At 39.8% G+C, this 21091-nt stretch overlaps 1 protein-coding gene and 1 long non-coding RNA gene across 2 annotated transcripts in view; one reads left to right on the forward strand and one right to left on the reverse strand.

Annotated features, from left to right (window-relative positions):
• The window catches only part of LOC147060612 (neuroligin-3-like), a 322266-nt gene that overhangs the window by 231712 nt on the left and 69463 nt on the right, over nucleotides 1–21091 (forward strand). The window contains exon 8 of the mRNA XM_085905848.1: nucleotides 6444–6593. Coding sequence (XP_085761974.1) covers nucleotides 6444–6593 — 150 coding nt within the window. The remainder of the gene's footprint in view (nucleotides 1–6443; nucleotides 6594–21091) is intronic.
• LOC147060616 (uncharacterized) lies at nucleotides 12559–19525 on the reverse strand. Its single transcript, XR_015065497.1, has 3 exons — nucleotides 19408–19525; nucleotides 16345–16480; nucleotides 12559–15859 (listed from the first exon to the last, which is right to left on the reverse strand). It is a non-coding gene; the product is annotated as an uncharacterized LOC147060616 (long non-coding RNA).

Genomic DNA, 21091 nt, shown 5'->3' on the forward strand with positions numbered 1-21091 from the left:
TGTTCTTGGAGGTATCATCATATTGTACTGACTAGCCTGCACAGAAATGCGTGTATCACTATTGCTGCTACTGCTACCTTGCAATGTATTCATTATATATTGCTTGTGTCGCATCACAAAAAGACAAAACAACACTTAAAACCTATTTCATCCAACAACCTTATATTTTCTCACAAATGTTTATCAAACTGTATTTTAGGCAATTCAAATTAGAAGATTTAACTGTATGTGATAATAATAAATACGCATTCATAATCTATGTACATTCCTTTTTGAAAGCAAGCGCTACTTCTTGTGCATTGATTAATGCAAAGGGCTACCAGTTTCATTAAACACATCTGAAAAAACAAAGACATTTGCTTAAATTACCTTAAAGTATATATACCCCATTTGCTTAAATTACCTTGAAGTATACAGGCCTGTGCGATTATGTGATTGCGATTATTGATGGCGATAAATTTCAGTTCACTTTCTCGATCAAGCATGTGCCAGGTTGCAATACACATACATATAATACAGTCAATGGCGCTAATTCAAGACTATGAATGCAACCATTGTACTTGATAAAGAAGAACATGGTCACATGGCTGACAACAGCCAATCAGAGACGACCTTTTACTTATTCGGTTCAGTTTTGAGTTGCAAAAGTTGTAAATTGCCAACCGCCACTAAATGCCAGAAGAAGCACATCAGGTTTCACATATGGAAAAGGCCAAAAGCATATAGCCTATAGGTGACAGAAGTAACTGTAAATGAAGGTAAACAGCAAAATCACCTGTTCAGATACTGCACATCTTTCTGGCTGTGTCAGTCCCTGAGGCTTCCTCCTCTGAGCATCCCTGTCTATTTTTCTTCTTCATGTCTTTCGGAGTGACAGTCAACCCAGTGGCACCGCCACAGTTTATTCAAATTCCTCCTAGGACTCCCTGCGGCAACATGAGTGTGTAGGCCAAGTCGTCGTGATTTACGCTGTCCCACAATAGATCCAATTTTCCAGAGGCCGTTATTACACTGCAAATAGGCAAGTGCAAGTTTTCAGTCACCTAGCTGCTTTTGTAGGATAAAAGTGGCCATGGAAATAAATGAAGCAAGGCTAAACACGGCTTCTGTGTACCAAGTTGCTCCCGCTAATGAAAAGTAAATACGTCCGTGAGTCCGTCTGCCTGCTGTTTGGCTGCAGCTCCAGTCAGGAAGGAGGCCACCACTGAGAGTGTGCGTCTCAAACCATCAAATAAGTAAAACATGCACGCACTAGAAGGCATAAACAATACTTGCTTGGAAGGACCGACAAGGATAAGCACACAAACACAGAGGCTCCCTGTGGTTACAGTACTGGGGAGCATAGCCAAACTCCACCTGCTCGGGTATTATAATTAATTCCATTGCACAAGGATAACTGGATGCCCATATAGCGCCCCCCCCACCACCACCACCCTTCCCCGACTTTTCTCAGGCTGCCTGGATGAAGAATGCTGAACCGAATTGGGGAGTAATTGTACACCATTCCCACCATCCCTATCTTTCTGATGTGACTAGAATGAAGGCTCCTATCCCAGGTCCAGACATGTTTACATGAAAATAATTTTTTTTCACCACTACAATTTGCATTGTATGGTTTTGTTAATGCCAGACAAACCAGGTAATTAGCATTGTGTAGTCATCAATGACGTAGTGTAGTAGTAGTTATAACAACAGTAGTTATAATTAAAAAAATATATTGTAACAGGTACCTTGACAACATAGCTCGCCTTGCTGCCCCTCCTCAAACTGTCTCGCAGTCACTGTATTTATTTTTTCCTTTTCAGAATGACAAAGAAAGAATAGAGACCAAGCATGTTTTGCATTTTTATTTTTCAAGGCCATTGCCCAGAAATGACGTCCTATGCAGCCGCACATATTGAACATACCAGAAATTGTTTCAGTCTTCACCAGTACATTGATAATTCATCTGTAGTTTATGAGTGCTGTATTCAGTCTACATTACATTAAAAAAATTGTAGAATGGCTCAAGGACTAAAACAGGTCCAATAATATACTGGTAGATTTGACGAATTGACTCACCTCAGGCTCTAGCAGCCCACACTTATTTTTTTTTTTCCCCCTCTTGCCCTTTTCCCACAAGTGTCAAGAAATAATTGGTGAAGAAAAGCACGTGGACATAAAATCTAAAACCTGCAAGACCAGTCCATCCTACACATCCATCACATTCATTTCATCAGCATTTTGGTCAAAGTCGTGTGAAACCAGCAAGCACAATGGACATCAAACTATTTTGTTCTTTTTAGACTGCAGGCCCGTCGTTAAAAAACTTTAACAGATTTTCTTTAAAGAAAATCTGTTTGATTTTAACCTTCTTCAAATTTGTCACATTATAGCCCCCTAAAACCCTTTTGGGAAAAAAAAGTGCTTTTATCAGCAATTCCAACATCTTACCTGCTTGTTGCTTTTGATTTAATCTGTTTTTCTAAGATGATACCTTTCAGGTTTGCTTTGATGACAGAAACCCATTCTCATTCGATTCTGGCGGCAAACATCTGTCTGTGTGTGTTAGGGATTATAGAAATAGCTACAGGGAACTTGGGGTCCCCTCACATTATTTTTCTCAGCCGTCATCTCTCCTTGGCTCGACTCTCTTTTCTATGCAACACATCACGCCAAGCTCACATTTTGACCACAAGCCACCAGCCAAGCAGGAAGTCACCTTCACCCAAAGGTCATTGCTGCCATTACTGGCGCAGTAGGGATGCAAAGATTCATAGAGGAGGCATTCACTTTCACACTTCTTTCATGTGTGAGCATCCCTGCCAAGAGTTTTCTTTTTTTATCATCTACAGGACACACCTGAGTTAATCAAGGAAATGTCAAAAGAATGCAGTGATTGTACCAAAATGAAAGTGAAAGGTAATGATGGATGCCATCCTCTCCAAGTCAACTGGCTCGTGACAAAATTGTTTTTCTTCACGCTCATGCTTGCACTTGTTTGTGTGTGAAAAGAAAAAAAATTGTTACAGCATGTTCCTTCACTTTAGCACTTTTCCCTCCAAGGCCGAGTCTCACAAACACACACACACACACACACACACACACACACACACACACACACACACACACAGACGCAGAGTAACTCATTTGATGTGGATGAAAGGGAATGGAAGCAGATATTCTATGACATTCCAAATATTGTCAGTGACTTGTAGAAGCTGTATAATTTGGTGTAATGACACAAAATGTTTTGCAAGCAGCGTCACGGCAAAGAGGAAAAAAAAACATGCTGCCATAATTTAAATGTGAAAACAGTCTGTAATGGACTTGTCATGACTGAAGTGTGAACCTTGTCCTGACAAGAACATTATAGTAGGATACGTGTCATGTCGCGCCACATCAGGACACTGTCACCCAATGGCTCCCCTCACCGCCGCCCCCACTCGGCCTCCACACAACCGCCGTTGCTGGCCACTGACAGTCACAAAATGCTGAATGCCAGTCACACGCTCGGCTCTGTTCTGTGCCACTCCGCTGGGTCAAGGGTTAAGGTTGCGCTCATAACATACCAGTGCAAACATGCCCACAAAAGTTCAAGATATCAGAGTGTGACAATGGGGTCCTGATCGAGGAGGTGCGAACGGGACTTTTATCTGGTTGAGCAGCCGTCTTTTAAGGCATTAAATTATTAGGTCACGGGGGTTTGAAGGCGGAGGTGTAATTTCAGAAGACTTGCCCTCGTGAGGTTGAGAGGTTTGGATGATGGACAGATGAATGGATGTCTTGTATATGTTGGGGCATTCCCCCATGTTGGCAGAAAAGGGAAAAAAGATTTGTGAACTTCACATTAGAAGCCATTCTAGGGTTTGAAAATGGCTTCAGTGTGGATATAATATAATATAATGCTTCACTTACAATTCTCATTACATCTCAGTGCACAGTGGACTAGTTACAAATGTAATTTATTGTTGATGTTGATATTAACTGCTATCTGAAATAAGCGACCCGAGAGTGTGAAAATGTTTTTTATGTGAGAGGAAGTGTCATTGCTATGAGTTTTTAATTTGTCTCCTCAGTTATTGCACACCAGCATGTCTTGCACAATAGTTCATTCATTAATTTCATGTATTATTTTTAATAATTATGCATGGCGTTGTATCTTCACAGTTCTGATATGTGCATTAATGAACTCTCCTTTTCTTTTCTAGCACCGGGCACACTTGCTAATGTTTGATATATATTATGTTGTCACGAGTTTTATTAAGGAATGGTCGATTACATGTTGATTTGTTTGCCTTGACACAGATGAAAGAGGCAGGAGGGGCAGTTTTCTGACGTTAACTCCTGCGCTCAATCATCAAACTTCATCTCATTATCTAATAATATTCCCTTACATCAAAATAATGTTGTAAACAGTCCATGACAGTAGTTGACAATTGGGTAAGCATCGAGGTGTTTATACATCAGTGTGACTCCGCCCACATTAGATCAAATCAGTAACTAGTACTGAACAAATTGAGCTGAAGCGTTTTATGTCACACTCCTGAAACAGATTGAACTGTTGTCATGGCGACATGATGAGACTCAACAAAAGATGTGACCGATGACATTGACGTGACTAATTTCTGTTGTGTGTTTTTATTTGATTTTTTTTCTGCCCCTTGATCCTGCCTCATCCCCTATGTATCTGTGGTATATTTGTTTGCTTGTTTTTCCTTCCCATTTCCCTTTGACTCTACCCCCCATGTTCTCACGTCACACATCCTCTCCTATTATTGTTCAGTACACATGTGCACGGAGAGGTGTCAGTTGTAAATCACATTTCACTGTCGCCCTCCCAGATACCAGACCAATAAAGAAAAGCCAAAGTCAAAGCTAGAGTTATGTACTGCACATCCGGTCAAATGTGAATAAACAAAGGGACAATGCGATTGAGATGATGTTAAGGCTGGAGTAGAAAATGCACCTTGTGTACATAATGACGAGCAGCGCTTGCAGATAGATGAAGATAGGGTCGTCCAGGATACCGTTTTGAAAAAGTCAAGTTCAATCTCAACCTCTTGTTTTGTCTTGTTTGTTTTTTGCTTCTCAATTTTCTGTATTTTTCGTAACTGTATTCTTTTTTTTTTAGTCGGTCTCTCACGTTCTTTGGCACTTTTTGCCCTTTGCGCCTCTTCTCATTCACACCACTCTCAAACTGTAAGGGGGAAAGGAGGGAGCTGGAAAGAGATGGGAGGAATGCAAGAGGGAGATAGAGGCGAGCTTGTGATTGAAAGTGATACAAAGTGAGAGAGGGGGGCTGAAGGAGTGAAAATGAGAGTTTCTTGAGCTGTTGCTTGCCTCTCACTAATTTAGAAGACTGCTTCAGACAGAGCCCTCCTCCCTCCCCTACCCCCACCCCTTCCCTTTCTGCCAGTGAATGTGTTTTATCTGGCTTAGCTGTCATTCCAGCTGGCCATCCATTTCTGGTCTGGGAATAAAATAAATAGTCTTCAATGTCCTGCACCTCTGTGCAAACAAGTTAGTGAGTGCACACAAGCCCATGCTTAAAAAATGAAAGGGTGTTGTGTAATTAATGTGTCTCTTCACCGTCAAGCCAAATCAGATCCTCTCGGTTTGGAAATGTCAGAGTAGCTTCCTCATAGATATGAAGACTAGAAGCGTGCCGTGAGCCAATCTGAAATGACGTCACCACAGGACGTCCATTTTTAGACAGGGCTGGTCAATCACTCATAACATTCCAGTCAATGGAGTACGGACTTCAAAATAATACTAGGTTGCTCAACACAATCGATTTTCAAACAACTTGTATTGTTGGATGAACGTCAGAGATTATTGGCACAAACAAATATGCCCCAGTTTTCCTCCCAAAAACAAATGTCAGTCTGAATCACAGCCACCTCACTAAAATTTGTAATAAACCAATCCATTTGTAAATCCATCAAGAATTACAAGAATTTAATTGAGTAAATCATCCAATTTACCGCTGACATCAGCACAGCGCAACAGAGCAGTCCTCTGTTCTAAGATGGTCGACGAATGGCGATGCTGTTGACGAGTAGCGACGCTGTCGACGCCGCCTTAAGCCATCTAGCCTTTGGGATAGAAAACTGAGCTTCCTCTGCTTGTCCTCTCTCTTAATAGCTTCCCACTTGCCCATGTTTGGGGAGTCTGCAAGCTTCCTGGAAAGCCAAACAGAAGCTTAATAGTTTGTAGAGGTAAATTAAATGTCGTTTGCAGCCGGGATGGCCAATTACTTTAATAGAATCGAAATCGGTTTAATGAGCTGACATTTGCATGCAGGAGATGCAATCGCATGATGCATCCGTGCCAGTCAGCGCCGGTATCTGGGAGGTGAAAGTCAGTTTATTTGTTGACCTACGAGAATGTGAACCGAGTCACCGTGAGCGTCAGTGGGCGAGCATCCTATGTGAATGTGGTAACAATGGCCGCTTTTGCAGACATACGAGACACCGGGGCCAAGCCTGTGATGGTCTACATCCACGGGGGGTCCTACATGGAAGGGACGGGCAACATGATTGATGGCAGCGTCCTGGCGAGCTACGGCAATGTCATCGTCATCACCCTCAACTACCGCGTTGGAGTTCTTGGTAAGTTTTGTCAGTTTTTAGCCACATTGTTCACATTTATAGTTGCCCGGATGCCTTTAAAGCAAAGGGAAGATGATGGATGGGTTGCTTTTCAGGAAAATTGAATGATGATTGTGTCGGTATGATGGTCAGAGAGCAATGACCCTATTTCCTCACACAGTTGCCGGGGACTTATTAATTTATGTTATAGTTAACGAAAATCGACAAAACAAACTGAAACTTCATTTTTTTAGATCCGAACTAGAACCATCTTTGTTGGACAATTATGAAATCTATAAGGTTAACTTGCACTAGACAAATACTCCATATACTTAAAAAAAAGTAATACAATAGCGTAATGAAGACTAAAATAAAATGAGGCATTTTGGGGAAAAAATCAGGCCCGTTCTCAGCTCCTCGTTTGTGTATATGTCACGTTAGCATACCATATCGTTTAGCCTGTTGTTGCTGGTTCATGTCTGTTCTTGGTGTTGGATTTTGACAAATACATTTGCCCCAAAAGTGCGATTTATACTCCGGTGCGACTTCTGTATGTTTTTGTTTTTTTTCAGTTTTATTGTGCATTTTATGGGTGTTGCAATTTATACTCCGGAGTGATTCATAGTCCGAAAATTACGGTAAATAAAATAATAAACAAATAATATAAATGACCATTAAATAACATGCCATGACTTGATATATCCTGTGATGCAAACAAGTGATGCGATGAAATACATTTTCAATGCCAGTAAATGTGACATCAAGAAAAGCATTGTGAAATGGTGTCCTTGTTGTTGATGGTTCAGATTGACTCACAGATTAATCCTCTTTCAGAAATGATTTTGGTACCTGTGTGCATTTGCGTGCGCGCATGCATGCATGCATGTGTGCGTGTGTGTTGTGGGAGTGGAAGTGGAGAGAGCCAGAGAAAGAGGGGGAGTTAAAGGAAAGAAGTCAGCTCCATGGTAACAGCTGCTTGCAACACAAAATGGAGTTTGTTAGCGCACTAAGCTTTTTCATCCACCAATCACCACCGAGACAAACTATTTACACCATTAACTTGAAACAAACTAGGATTGTTGTCCTCTGTAAATATTATGTCAACCAATCAGAGCAAATTACCCCCATTTATTGACAAGTTCATCCCGTCAAATAAAGCAAATCACTGTAGAATTTGCACAAGAGTGTCAATTATTGCCTCAATAAATCGCAAAGTCCATGTACTGCCTGTGCCATGTTATTTACCTTGCGATATATACCAGATTTGAGAAAGATTGAATGTGCAGCAGCGTTTTAGCAATGGTACTGGAGACATTTTTGTCATTTGGGATACAACACAGATGAAAGTATCCAATATAATTCATGAATTAAACTGGACTAGATTAGCCTAGATGAATTCTTAAATTTGAGCGGCACTCTGAGAGCAGTATTAATTTAACAATATTTATTATTGTGATTTTAGTTTTCAGTGGGAGGCATTTTCAAACAGAATAATAGAAAGATATCTCAGCATGATGTGGAGCAAATTAAAACTGCACATTATGACAACAACTCAACTCCAATTAGTAGCATTTGCATCATATAATTACTATCATTATATACCAGTGGTTCTTAACCTTGGTTCGATCGAACCGTAGGGGTTTGGTGAGTCGGGTTTGGCAGAGCCTCCACTGCGGAGGTCCAAACACATCTGTTTTATTGTGTAAATTCGTGATGACGCATATCTGAACTGGTCTCGCAAAAGCAACAGCAGAAGTCAGACTGATTTGCAGGTATGTAATTTGTTGCAAGTTCATGCATTGTGTTGGTTTTGTTCTTTGAACAAGGTGATTTCATGCACGGCTCCTTTTGTGCAGCAGTACAAACATCTGTCTTGAATTTGAAAAAAAATCATTTTATTTTTCACTAAAGAAGGGTTTGATGAATGTGCATATGAAATTGGTGAGGTTCGGTACCTCCAACAAGGTTAAGAACCACTGTCATAGACGTTCACTTTTTTTGATACAGCTCTGCTATTGGTTGCCCTTACGTTGTGTAAGTGTACCTAATGAAGTGACCAGTGAGTGTGATGGAATGGTAAAAGAATGCAGGCGAGATTTATACAGTATGCAATGTGATAATAGCAGATAGATTGCTTGCAAAGTCTTCTGTCCTGCTGACCTTGTTTATTGTGAACATGAAATGGTTGGTATGTGGAGTGGGCGCAGCTCGAAAGGTGTCACATGAAAGAGGAGGTTGTTGACTAAGTGTTGCTTTAACATAAAGGACAATGAGTTGCGTCTCACATGCATGATGTTTAGTTTTGTTTCTACCTTATTCTATCGATTTGGCATCCAGTCATCAGACTCCTTATCTGATACCTTATGATCTTTCAGCAGAGGTGATAGAGTAAACAAAATGTCTAGTCAAGTAATTAAAAAAAACAAAAAAAACATTTATTTATTTTACCTTTATTTATCAAGATGCGGCAATGTTTGTTTGTTTGTTTGTTTGTTTGTTTGTTTGTTTGTTATTTTGCATCCCCATTAGCTGTCATAAGCTAGCTTGACGTCCTTTTCTCAATTCAAAACCAAATATTATTTTGTTATTTTTATTCATATTGAATGCCGACTTGGCTAAAGTGCACCTAGTGTAAGTAGTTACTTTAGAATAGCATGACTGGAGTAAAAATAAAAAGTGGTTCTCCAAATAATAATTTGAGCAAATATTTGATGGAAAGCTACTCAAATACAGAGTGGCTAGCAAGTAACTTTTGCATTTAACCACTGGGCAGAAATTTGATTATATTGAACCTTAACCCACATTTATCAGCTACGCTGACATCTGCTTCACAATTTGAAAACAATATGAGTTCTGCCACCTTGCAACTTTACCTTCAGTCCACTGCATACATACGCCCTGATTTATCTGCAGAGAGGAACATTAACGGCTCTAATTCGGTCAGAGGAAGTACAACCGGCATTGAGGTACTCTGGGTTACTTGCCAGTTTTACTCCACATAGCATTACATTTTGCAAACGCAGAACCAGACAACCATATGTATATTTCACTATGGAAATTAATGCAGATATTTTCATCAGATCCAAATGTTCTTTTTTTTTTTGGTAGTGTTTCCATTTGTTTTCTATACTGGTTATCCTCACTCGGGTTGGGAGTGAGATGAGAACTATTTCTAAGATAAATATAGATTTCTGTTTGGCTCCATTTGAATCGTAAAGTCATTACGTCAAAAATGGAAGGTGATCTAGCTAAGACTCTCTGACAAACCAAAATATATCACCAAATAGCTACCTGTCATCAAAATTATAAGTAGTAAACGGAATATGGCTCAGTGTAACTGACTGATAAAGTACATTTTCCTCTTATAAAGTGAAGTTTAACTGAAGGAATATAACCTGCCACTGCTCACTTCTGGTAATCAACCTTGGAAGGGTGTTGTCCTGGCTTAACATGTACCGTCCAGCCACTAGTGGAAGGCTCAGCATGCAAGGCTAAAAGGCGTGTTCATGCTCATATTTCCTTCATGACACTTCAATTATGAGTCAGATGTTTCTACTCTCACCACCGCATTTCGCTAAATGTCATTCTACATGCATGCACACACACCCTGCAAACAGGCCATGTCAGTGCTCTAAGCATGCACATACTCATGCACGTGCATACACACGCTTCACGCATCATGACAAAAAAAAAAAAATGCACACGCACAGATGTGCTTGGCTCACATGCGCAAACACACAGAGTTGTTCGCTTGGTGAGATCCTTCTGAGAAACGATGCATGTGCTTGAGCGATAATGTAGCGTGGTCCGATAATCTCCCCATGGTGCGGCTTTAACTATTATTACAGACACACTCATACAGCGCAAATAAAACCAAGGCCAGGGAGAAATCGGAGCACGATATGCAAATTTGCCCTAAGCTGTCTGAAGCGTCAGCACTCCAAAAAAAGTGTTGCCCTTCCATTTGCCCAAAATTACACGTGGCAGTTTCTTTTTAGCTAGTTGACATTTTCTGGAGACATAGGTGGTCAAAGTAGAAGCACCAGTGGCATACTGTCAGGGCCTTTAAGGCCAATTCAATTCAATTCTTCTCTATCAATTATCATGAGCCCTTCCTTTATTCATTCATTATATTGTTTCTTAAGGTCACATCTTTTTCATTTCAGTCTTATCATTTTTAAATGACAATTAATTAGATGCCAAGCAAAATCACAGAGCCACCGTGTTTGACATTGGAAGTTCCGCTGCATGCATTGACACATTGACTAAAAATCAGGAATGACAACTAATAAGTAAGCTACGGGAAATACATAATACTAAAAGGATTGTCATTAAAAGATAGATACGAGAGGCTGGGGTCATGTCACTGCAAAGAGAAAGTAATGTCATCTCTTCAGATGTTCCAAGACTAATTCACTTGTTTATATAATAAATAAAAGTAGTAATTTATTCACTGAATAAGAGTAAGCACTTCAATGTAAATAGATAAATAAATAAAGATTCTGAAAAGCTGTTTTAATTAAGCCGCTTAAAGGGATGTGGGAATAGTGGAGGCAGAGAGAATTAGACAAGATAATGAGTTTAGCGTAAAAGCAGACAAGGCAAGTCAAACCATCTTTTTTGGACACTAATATCAGTTCATGGACAGTCAAAATGTGGCATTAATATTGCAGTAAACATCTTTGAAACAGACAACATTCAGAATATTTAACAAAGTCTTCAGCAACAAAACGACTAAGTAACAAATTTGTACTGAAAGTTATTTTAATGTGCGAATGAAGAAGAAAAAAAAACATTCTCACCAGTTTATTGCAATAAATTGACTCCAAAACCTTTCTAAATGTCAGTGATTAATGTTTTATTCATGTTTCATTTCTTTTGTTTGAGTCACAGTATTTGCAGTTATCGTCTCCTCCAGCTTTTCGATGTTACTCCTAATGGATCAAAATTATTGAGAGATGTTGCTTTGTGTATTATGAAATATAAATGGCGCGTTTGTGTTGTTTCCCAAAGATAAGCTACAGAAGATTGAATCTATTATCAAGCACGGTTTTTGAACGTATTCTGCAGTGAATAGACAAACTGCGTTGAGTTGTTTAAATTCAGTTCTGACTGTGATGTTTTTAAGACACCGTTACTCGTGTTCCAATTAAAGATGAGTCTGTAAAGTTACTGTGGTTCTCCTGCAGCTTGGAGCTCTTTGCTACTGAAACGGTAATTATTGCTTCAAAGAGTATACCGCAATTCTCCCGAGTCCCCATTTAGAAACTTTCACACCTCAACCTCTCAGTGTGTAGACGATTGAACTTTTTAGAGTTAATCGTTAATCACTTGTTGATCCACCGCGGGATGATTATCACCCAGCGAGCTTTGAGTCGGGTCAGTCGCTTCAGGTCGGGAATTGGAGAGGAGAGGAGAGGTTGTGTGTTAGAGTAACACTGTTTGGAGCTCTGCTCTTTGAGCTGCATGTGTGTGAAAGGCATAGCATGGAACTGCCCTTGCCCGGGTTATTCCTTTTAAAAAAACACTGGAACGGAGAGACCAATACCTTTGTTTTTCCTGAAAACATTTGGAGATGGAATTCAGCAGATAAATATGAGAGAATAAATGAACATTTTCTGGCTATTTTTACCTTTGGACATTGTGACACACAAGTTCCAAATTGTGTCCAGGTTTGGACATGTGACTGACAGGAGTGTTTTGTGTCCCAGGTATGTCTCAAGACTTTGCTTAGTCAAAAAAATAAATAGCTCTGAATGTCTACGCTTGATTTTAGATTTGTTTGTGTGTAGAGACTGCATTTTTTCTACACTGGTAAAGAGCTCATAACTTGATTTACTTGTATAGCAAATCCATTTTCTCCATTTAAATGAATTTAGATGCCATTATTCCGTTCCAGGCCCCCAATAAACCAGCATTTTTCGTGTGTTTCATTTTTCTTTAACAAGAAAAGTAGAAAAGTACTGTAATTTGTGAAAACACTCATCCTCGGGCGGTGGAAGGTGCCTCGATGCTGCCATAAGGTTGGTTTCCGAGAGCTTTATACTTGTGGTATACCACAAGCATAAAGAGTAACTCAGAGAAGCGTAGGGGTAGGGTGACTCAAGTCAAATAGGTCGTAGGTGAAGGTCCACGACAGTTGTTGATTCATGTTCTTTTTCTCGCCTCTATTGCAACGTGTTGGTGTCTGAACAAATATGATCTTGGATGTAAGCGGACAAAATTAATTTCTTGTTTACTGTCTGGGCTCTCTGTTGGAGAAGCTCCGTCATCTGGGAGGAGTTAGGAATAGAAGGCAGCGTGGGATTGGTTACCACTCAGTGACGGTGTGCATTTGACTGTGTTGGTTGTTCATTTCTATATGTGCCCTGCGACTAGCTGGCAACCAGTTGGGGGTGTAGTCTGACTTTTACCCGATATCAGTTGGGAAAGGCTCCAGCATCTCCCGTGACCCTGAACCTGATAAGCAGTGTTGAAAATGTCTGGATGAATGTTTTGTTTTGAATACATCTTTTCATTTTTATTTCACATAAAGATTTAAATACCGAGAAAAAAAGACCACTCAAATCCAAATGAAATATTTTAATATTAATTCAAATAGTTTTCAGGCCCCAAATAAATTAAAGGAAATACTTTTGGACTGAGAATACCGCATGTGTGTGTGTGTGTGTGTGTGTGTGTGTGTGTGTGTGTGTGTGTGTGTGTGTGTGTGTGTGTGTGTGTGTGTGTGTGTACGTGTTTACAGTTGCCACGCTTCTTTAAAGATATGTAATGACCCCAGTAAGATGGGAGTATCTTGCATCACTTCTCTTTACAAATAAAATTACTCACCGGGAGGACAAACCCTGTCCATTGGGTGGTGGTGATGTGGCTAAAAGGGGAGGTGTCGGGGGGCTAACTTATTTACCAGTTCGAGATACATCACAAATGACGAAAGTCTTGCCAAAAATGAAGGTGAGACGCTCCCTCTTGGCCCCCTCTGTAAAGAGAGCGTCGTCTCCCTTGTGATTGTTTGTGACCTCTGGTGACTTATTTCTAGATCGCTCTGATTACAGCCTTTTTTTGTCACTGAAATCTGTCATTTCACATTTAAGTCATGCGGGCCTTGAAAACCAACCATTTCCAATCAAAATAAACTCAAACTGCACCAGAGAGTATATATCTCCCACAGGTTAAAGCTTCAAAGTTGTTATGGTGCCTTAAATGTTTAGTTGTGTATTATTGTAACTTTGTCCCACTTGTCCTTCCCTGGTGCTTAAGAAAGTGCCTTGTGGGAATTGATCCACAGATTATGGAAGAAGCTAGTTAGTTAGGTTTGAACAATAATGAACTCAGGAATCTCAGCTTAATATGTGGTAAACATATGGGTAAACAATATGAGATACACCTTTAATACATTTTATAATCGACCAATTTTGTTTTCTTTCAATCTTAATACAGCAATGCTAAACTCTATGCTTCCAACTTTGTTGAAACAGTTCAAGGGAAAGCTTTTTTTCAGAGCACAAAGCAGATCACATAGTTGGATGAGTTTTTTTGTGCGAGGCCTGACCTCAACCCCACGATACACCTTTGGAATAAACGATAGCAGTCATTGTGAGCCTGGCGTCACAGTCTTTTAGTTCATTGGAACAACTGAGGTTCAACACAATCTGTTCAGTGACACTAGTTGAAATCCAATTTATGTAGTGACATTTTTTTCCAAAAGGAAATAATTTAAAAATGTGTGTTTTCTAGGTTTGTACTGTCCCATAATAAAAACATTGAAAGTGTACAGTTAATGTTAACATTGATAACTCAGTGGTGGTGTAGTGGTACATTAGCCTGATTTCCATTTTGGGACCGTCTGTCTATACATGGGACTTTACATATGGGACTGATTTGCTGGCTTTTTGGCACACATTTTGGCTTTTTCCCAAATTCTAATAGTCAGGTGACACATTCATAGGGATGAACATGTCCATGTTCAACATGACTGTCCATGAACCAGTCACAGGTCAAGTGTGCATCCTGATTTGCACACATTCCAATAGTCAATTGATACATGGCAGTTACATAAAACGACTGTAAATTGTCAGTTCATTGGCAGGACAAAGCAATTCCGTTTGAGCCTAAATCCATTTGAAGTGACACATTTCTTTCCTGAGGCCAGACGCAGCCCACGGACTTATAGCGATACATCTGAAGCTGATTGATTACTGCCAAAACACAAGGGATGAAATCTCATCGTTTTCTCATTAGCTGTCACAATGGTGAAAACAACAGCAATTGACATCAAAATGACAGGCATGAAGACAAATATAGCTGGAGGAAACGACAGTGGTCCCCTGCTAATACAAAACAATGTTCGCACAGAATATTCAATCTTGAAACACCGAGGGGATCTTACATTTTCATGAGAAAACCAAGGCTTCTTTTACTATACACTATGTTTTTAGCTGTCTTATAAGCCCAAAACGTGCTGAAGCGTGAGACTTTCTCAATTTGTTTCTGCTTCAAATTCGAGTGCTGCTGAGTTTCTCATGATTTATCATGCCTATTTCTGTCAGAATCTGTCTGCCCGTGCCCCGATCAACTTGACCAAAATCTGATTAGACCAGCTATGTCACTATTTAGACGTGGTCCGAGCAGGATTAACTTCAGAGGGACTTCCTGTCAGCAATTTCCCATTCCACTATGTCGTAAAGCCGAGCATGGCACAGAGTAGTGCACCAAATTGGCAAACGGGTGCAGCAAAGAACAAGAAAACAAGGATACTCCCTCATTTCCGTGTTTTTATACCTTCATTGCACCCTAATGGATTTCTTTGTTTGATTTTAGAGATTAGAGTCACTTACAAAATCAGACAAAAAATATCTCGAATGAATCTTAGAGGTATTCTGGTCAACAAACAGTTCTCGCTATAGGTGGAAGAAAAGCACAGCAATGGCTTTTTGTCTTCTGGCAGTGCTTTTGAGACTGGGAATAGTATTTACTTGTTTTCATGGCCATTTGGACAATGTCTTCCAAACGAACAAGAGAACAAAAACATGTTCATCCCATTAATGTGGCAGAGTAAGGCAGTGAAGTAATGGTTTCCATGCCCCTGTTCTTGCAGCTTTTTGAGATGCTCTGTTTCGAATGTCTGCCAGGAAATTAACTCCAAAACATCTCTTGGTAGACAGGCTGCAATAAAGGTCTGTCCTCCAGAAAACAGTGGCGGGAGGGGCTTTTCTGTCCACCAGCGCTCAGCCTCTCACCATGCACAATGAATATGTTTCTGTATCACTGAAAAGCATCGGTTGAAACTGGAAGGCAAAAAGTTCAAAAGTGTCGAGCTGGAGGAAACAATTGGCATCAAGCAGCAGTGTTAGTATTGCAGCACAAAGAATCGCATGGAGCTGACTTAGTTTCCTTTATTTGTTATTCTTAATTCTGAAAAACCTAGTGTGTCTCGAAATAGTTACTTCATATTGACATGAATCTATCTGAGCAAGAGAAAGCTTCAGCAAATTTGATGGACTGTGGTCTCAAGCATCCATTAGTATATTTTAGTCCTGCGCTTGACAATAATCGTGAGACGATATAAAGTACCTTATATATGCCATGACAATACTTTTCAGACTAAATTGTGGCCCAGCAGTGTTCCGCAGCTATTTTTCGCCTACTGTAAAACAATTCCCTGATGATATCAGCTGTTATAGATGTTCTAAACGTGTTAGATGTTCAAAGATGAGTGCGCTGACATTCACCTGTGCACACCTAACAATGGTGGCCGCGGGAGGAGAGTTACCTGGGGTCCGATGTTTACGTTCCGACGCGGCCGATCCCCGCTGGCGCCAGCATGGGGGCTTCCTACCGCCTGCCGGTCGGGTTGAGTCCGGTTATGTGGGTGGAGCAGAAGGGCCGGCGCCTTAACAGCCTGATCCCTGGTTGAGTCATGAACAGTAGGAGGCTACCTCAGAAACTGCCTCAGAAGGGTTAGGGTTAGGGTTAGGGTTAGGGTTAGGGTTAGTGATCATCAGGAGAGTGATGTATGGAGACGAAAGGAGACGCTTAGGATGAAATGCAAATTTTGACTCTTTCGATTGACAACCACTCTACATTCAAAATGTAATCCTGTTGAATATTCCCTATATTTACTCACTGTACCAATAGCATGATTACATTATCATCTTTTGTAACTAGTTACAGTTAGCTTGTATCCTAATTACATACTGTTCTTTTCATTTCTCCCCAATCATGTACAAACCATAATATTGTGGTAAACTGCAGATATGATACCACCGCTAAATTGTAACATTTGAGGATATGCACAGCTTGAATGACAAAAATAACCACATTAGCTCTGAACACTGCGGCGTACTACCCCACAGTCTCCACTTTGGTTTAGCGCCCCTTCTTACTGCGCACGGTCTACTTTCGATTAAAATTACAGTCCTTACCGTGGCCAACAGCCACCCGTCAGGAAGTAGATGAGCCCCTAATCCTCCCTTGTTATTGTTGTTTGTTTCTGTGTCACTTCAATAATGGGTGAACAGCAGTGGTTTCGTGTCAATTGCAAATAGACCAAATAGATATCATGGAGTGGAAAGGTGGCACTATTTGTTTTGTTTTGTTTTTGTTTTTCTTGAGCGATTGTTTCCCTCTTTGTGACAACCTGCTATTGATTGAGTGTTGTAAGATTTTTTTGCTTGACAAAACTCCAACATCCAATAACGTGTAATTCTTAAATTTTGACCCAGATGGCTAATGTATTGTTAATGAAACTGCACACACTTTTCTCATTATAAAACAAACGAGGCACAGAGGACCTTGTTTTTTAGAGCTTGACATTTTTAGAGTAGTGGGACATACAGAAATCAATACACAATTGTTTTTTTTTTTCACTAACAAGCTATTGCTGTACCTTTGCTGAAATGCTATACATCTCAAAAACCCGTCGAAAGGAAAGCCCCAACAAATGCTTTCCTCTGATCAGTTTGTCCGCTAGATTTTTTTGGGGGGGAAACCGGAGATGCCATTTGCTAATATAAAATACACAGATGGAACAGCAATGTATTTACTTTCAGGGCAATAATAACAGCTCTGTGTCTTTTTTAATTATGTAATTATTCATTTTATTTTGTGAGACATACAGAAATCAATACATAATTGTTTTGTTTTTGTTTTTCACTAACAAGCTATTGCTGTACCTTTGCTGAAATGCTATGCATCTCAAAAACCCGTCGAAAGGAAAGCCCAACAATTGCTTTCCTCTGATCAGTCTTTCCGCTAGATTTTTTGGGGGAAACCGTAGATGCCATTTGCTAATATAAAATACACAATGGTAAAGCAATGTACTTTCAGGGCAATAATAACAGCTCTGAGTCTATTTTTAATTATTTATTCTTATTTTTTAAATTTATTTGCGGTTGTTTCAAATAAATGCCATAGACAAACTTTCATGATGCGAATGAGCATTTCATTCTCACTCTCCCATTCTGACGTGGTACTAATCATGGATTCATTGCTAATTATTCGTCATTCTCAAAGTTGTCCTTAATTGTGTATGAGCCTCAGACACAATAGGCAATTCATACTGCACACATTATCATCAATCGGCTTTGTGTGTGTGTGTTGGGGTTCAATCTTTTTTTCTGCACTCCTAACATTTAATTTCAAAATAGTCTTTTGCATCACCAGCCACATTTTGCATTTTGCACTATGTGACAGGTTTTATTGTATTATTGTGAAATGACCTTTTGTTGCAAGGCCTTAAACGAGTGTTCCCTTAACCTTTAATGTGTTATTGCTTCCCACGTCCCCATATGACATAATGATTGCACGACTTTTAGCAGTGGTAACTGATGAATGCTGGTGAAAGGTGGCTGACTTAGGGTGCTTCTTAACACTTGAAAAGTAAAATTGACAAGAATTTGTCACTGGCAATGAGCTAATGTAATACAAAGTACATAAACAGGGAATTTAGCCCCAATGTTTTCCTATATTTACCTTAAAACCATCAACTTATTTTCTATGACAGCTTTTAAAATATTGTGTGGTGTATCACTAATGAAGGATGCCATCAGTAAGTTTTTTTCCTCGCCAAGATTTTCCATAAGACAAGTCTATGCTGGAGTGTCTTCTTTGTGGCGCCTGAAAGATGTCTTTGTGGTCATTCTTTGCCTGAATGCTTTGTTTCCCTTTGTACTTGCTCTGGTGGGGAGTGTGGGCTTCCTAATGGCAGCACATTTCTTTTCTGACTGCATTTGTCCTTAAGGACCCTGTAACTTGACAAAAAATACAAAGTCGCTGCTGCTTCTTTTTCTTCCTCAAGGCAAAACATGTACAAATAACAGTTGTATTCAACATTTACACCTTTCAAATCAGCAGTGATTGACATTATTGATCATCTGGAGGTGCTTTGTCGGGGGCGCTGTTAATGTGTTAGAAGGCAAACTGTGGTAAGCACTTATTTAGTGGACATGATCAATATATCTGTACTGTCAAGCTGAAAAGTGCAATCCTCCAAAGTACCTTTAATTAGTCCCGCCTTACTCTAGATTCAACTACAGATCCAAATCTTACATACAATGTCTCCTTAAGATACTCTCCACATATCAAAGTATCGAGACGCATATCTGAATCTATTAATTTCTTGATCAGCAGTTGCACTAGACCCTTTTGTTCTTCCTATCTTAATTATTCATCTTATCAAGACATTTGCAAACAATTGTATGCTTCCAACTTTGCTGGAACAATATGAAAAAAAGCTTTAGTTCTTTTCGAAAATGACCCAGTGCCCCAGTACGCATAACAATAAAGGCATGTTTGGATGACTTTGTTGATAAAGAACCTGAAAAGAAACACTGACCTCAAACCCTTTAACATTTTTGTAGTTGTCAGTCGACCAGAGAGAGTAATTTTTGCTTCCTGTGCAATGCCTGTGTGACCCAATGATTGTGTCTGTGTTGTAGCAGTTATCAGAAAATAATATGACTTTGAACACGAGCCATTTCAAGGGTCAAAAGCACTAAGATTCTATGATGTCACTGCATACAGGCAGTCTTATAAGATCACAGTGCTGCTTTTCACGTCAACAAACACAAACTATTAATGAAATAGATAATGACACTTTCTGGACTACTAAGTACTGTAGATTTCATTGAATAAAAACTTTGCAGTCATTGCTGTACAGGAAATTTTGCGCCTTTAATGTTTAAAAATTACAATCGCTTGTGTGTGAATAGTACACAATTCACATTTTGACTTATCAATGGTTAGTACCAGGATGACAAAATAAAGCACGTTATAAAACAGTATGTATAACTCCACTTGTTATACAAGATATCAAAGTATATCTACATATGAAGACTAATTAAATTAATTGGTTAGTTACATTTTAATAAAGCTTATAGCCAGGGTTGACTTTGGCTTGTTCTGAATTAGCCCTTAATTAGGCTGTTATAGGCCTAGACTTCTGGCGGATTTCCCATGATGCAAAATATCGCTCCTCCTCTCCATCTGTTCACCTTCATATCCTGTTAGTAAGTGTCTCTAACATCTTTTGCATCATCTCTGTGGAGGGGCATTTGCAAAACACTATGACAATGATGATTATTATTATTAGGACTAGAAGTAGTGTCAACATGTTATTGGTATTGGCAGATGGCTACATCTTCGAGGCTTCTTGAGGTTTCTGTCGATGAGGATTTTATCTTCACCGCAGTTGTCAAGTGACTACATGAAGGGAATCACTGAGGAACTTAGAAGCATTTTTTTTTTTTGCCAACAATAACTAATAGGTCAATGCATTTATCGATTTGCGATATGTCAGATTATGTGTATGTGAAGAAAACAACGGTCATCAATGCATGTTGTTGGATATTTTTTTTTTTTACTTTACAACCTTGCTGTTTTAGGAATCACAAACAGTACACACAGGCTAAAGACTACAAAAAATAATAAAACCCAAAAAAATGTGCAGGTGGACTTCAAAACATTGACTAGTAGCGTTATGAAGACAATACCAATAATTTGTCCGAGCCCTGAATAATTGCTAGAAAATTTCAGAGGAAACAGTTCTTGACGGTTTTGAGACTCTGTAGAGTTGAAGAATTTAAAGTCAGGAAGAGTTTGTACAGCTTTTGGGATGTGTCCATCATGGAGTATATCACGTCTAGATGCACTTGTGTCTTGTGTTATATGGCATTAATCATCAGCTGCCAAAGCTGACCATCAAGGTTAGCCGTCTCCACGTGCGGAAAGCACTCCTTACCGCTCAGCAATGTTGTAGATCGGCGGGAGGGGGGGGGGTGACAGGAATAAAAGCGATGACGAGCAAGATGTTGAATTGCTGCAGTGAAAGTGGACAGAGGAGGAAGAAAAGTAGGTTGGATCCGAAATGACCCCGGAGGCGTGGTTGGCAAAGAGTGGCACTTGAGGTGGCAGTGAAGGAGATTGCTCTGCAAACGTAGGTGGACATTTTGGGATAATGGATTGTAGTGGGCAGCGCAGCCGAGTAGGGCAAATAACAGTGTGTGGCGTGCTGTTATAGT

The sequence above is a fragment of the Syngnathus leptorhynchus genome, chromosome 2, assembly GCF_054491065.1.
Source record: "Syngnathus leptorhynchus isolate UIUO chromosome 2, UIUO_Slep, whole genome shotgun sequence".
Taxonomy (NCBI): domain Eukaryota; kingdom Metazoa; phylum Chordata; class Actinopteri; order Syngnathiformes; family Syngnathidae; genus Syngnathus; species Syngnathus leptorhynchus.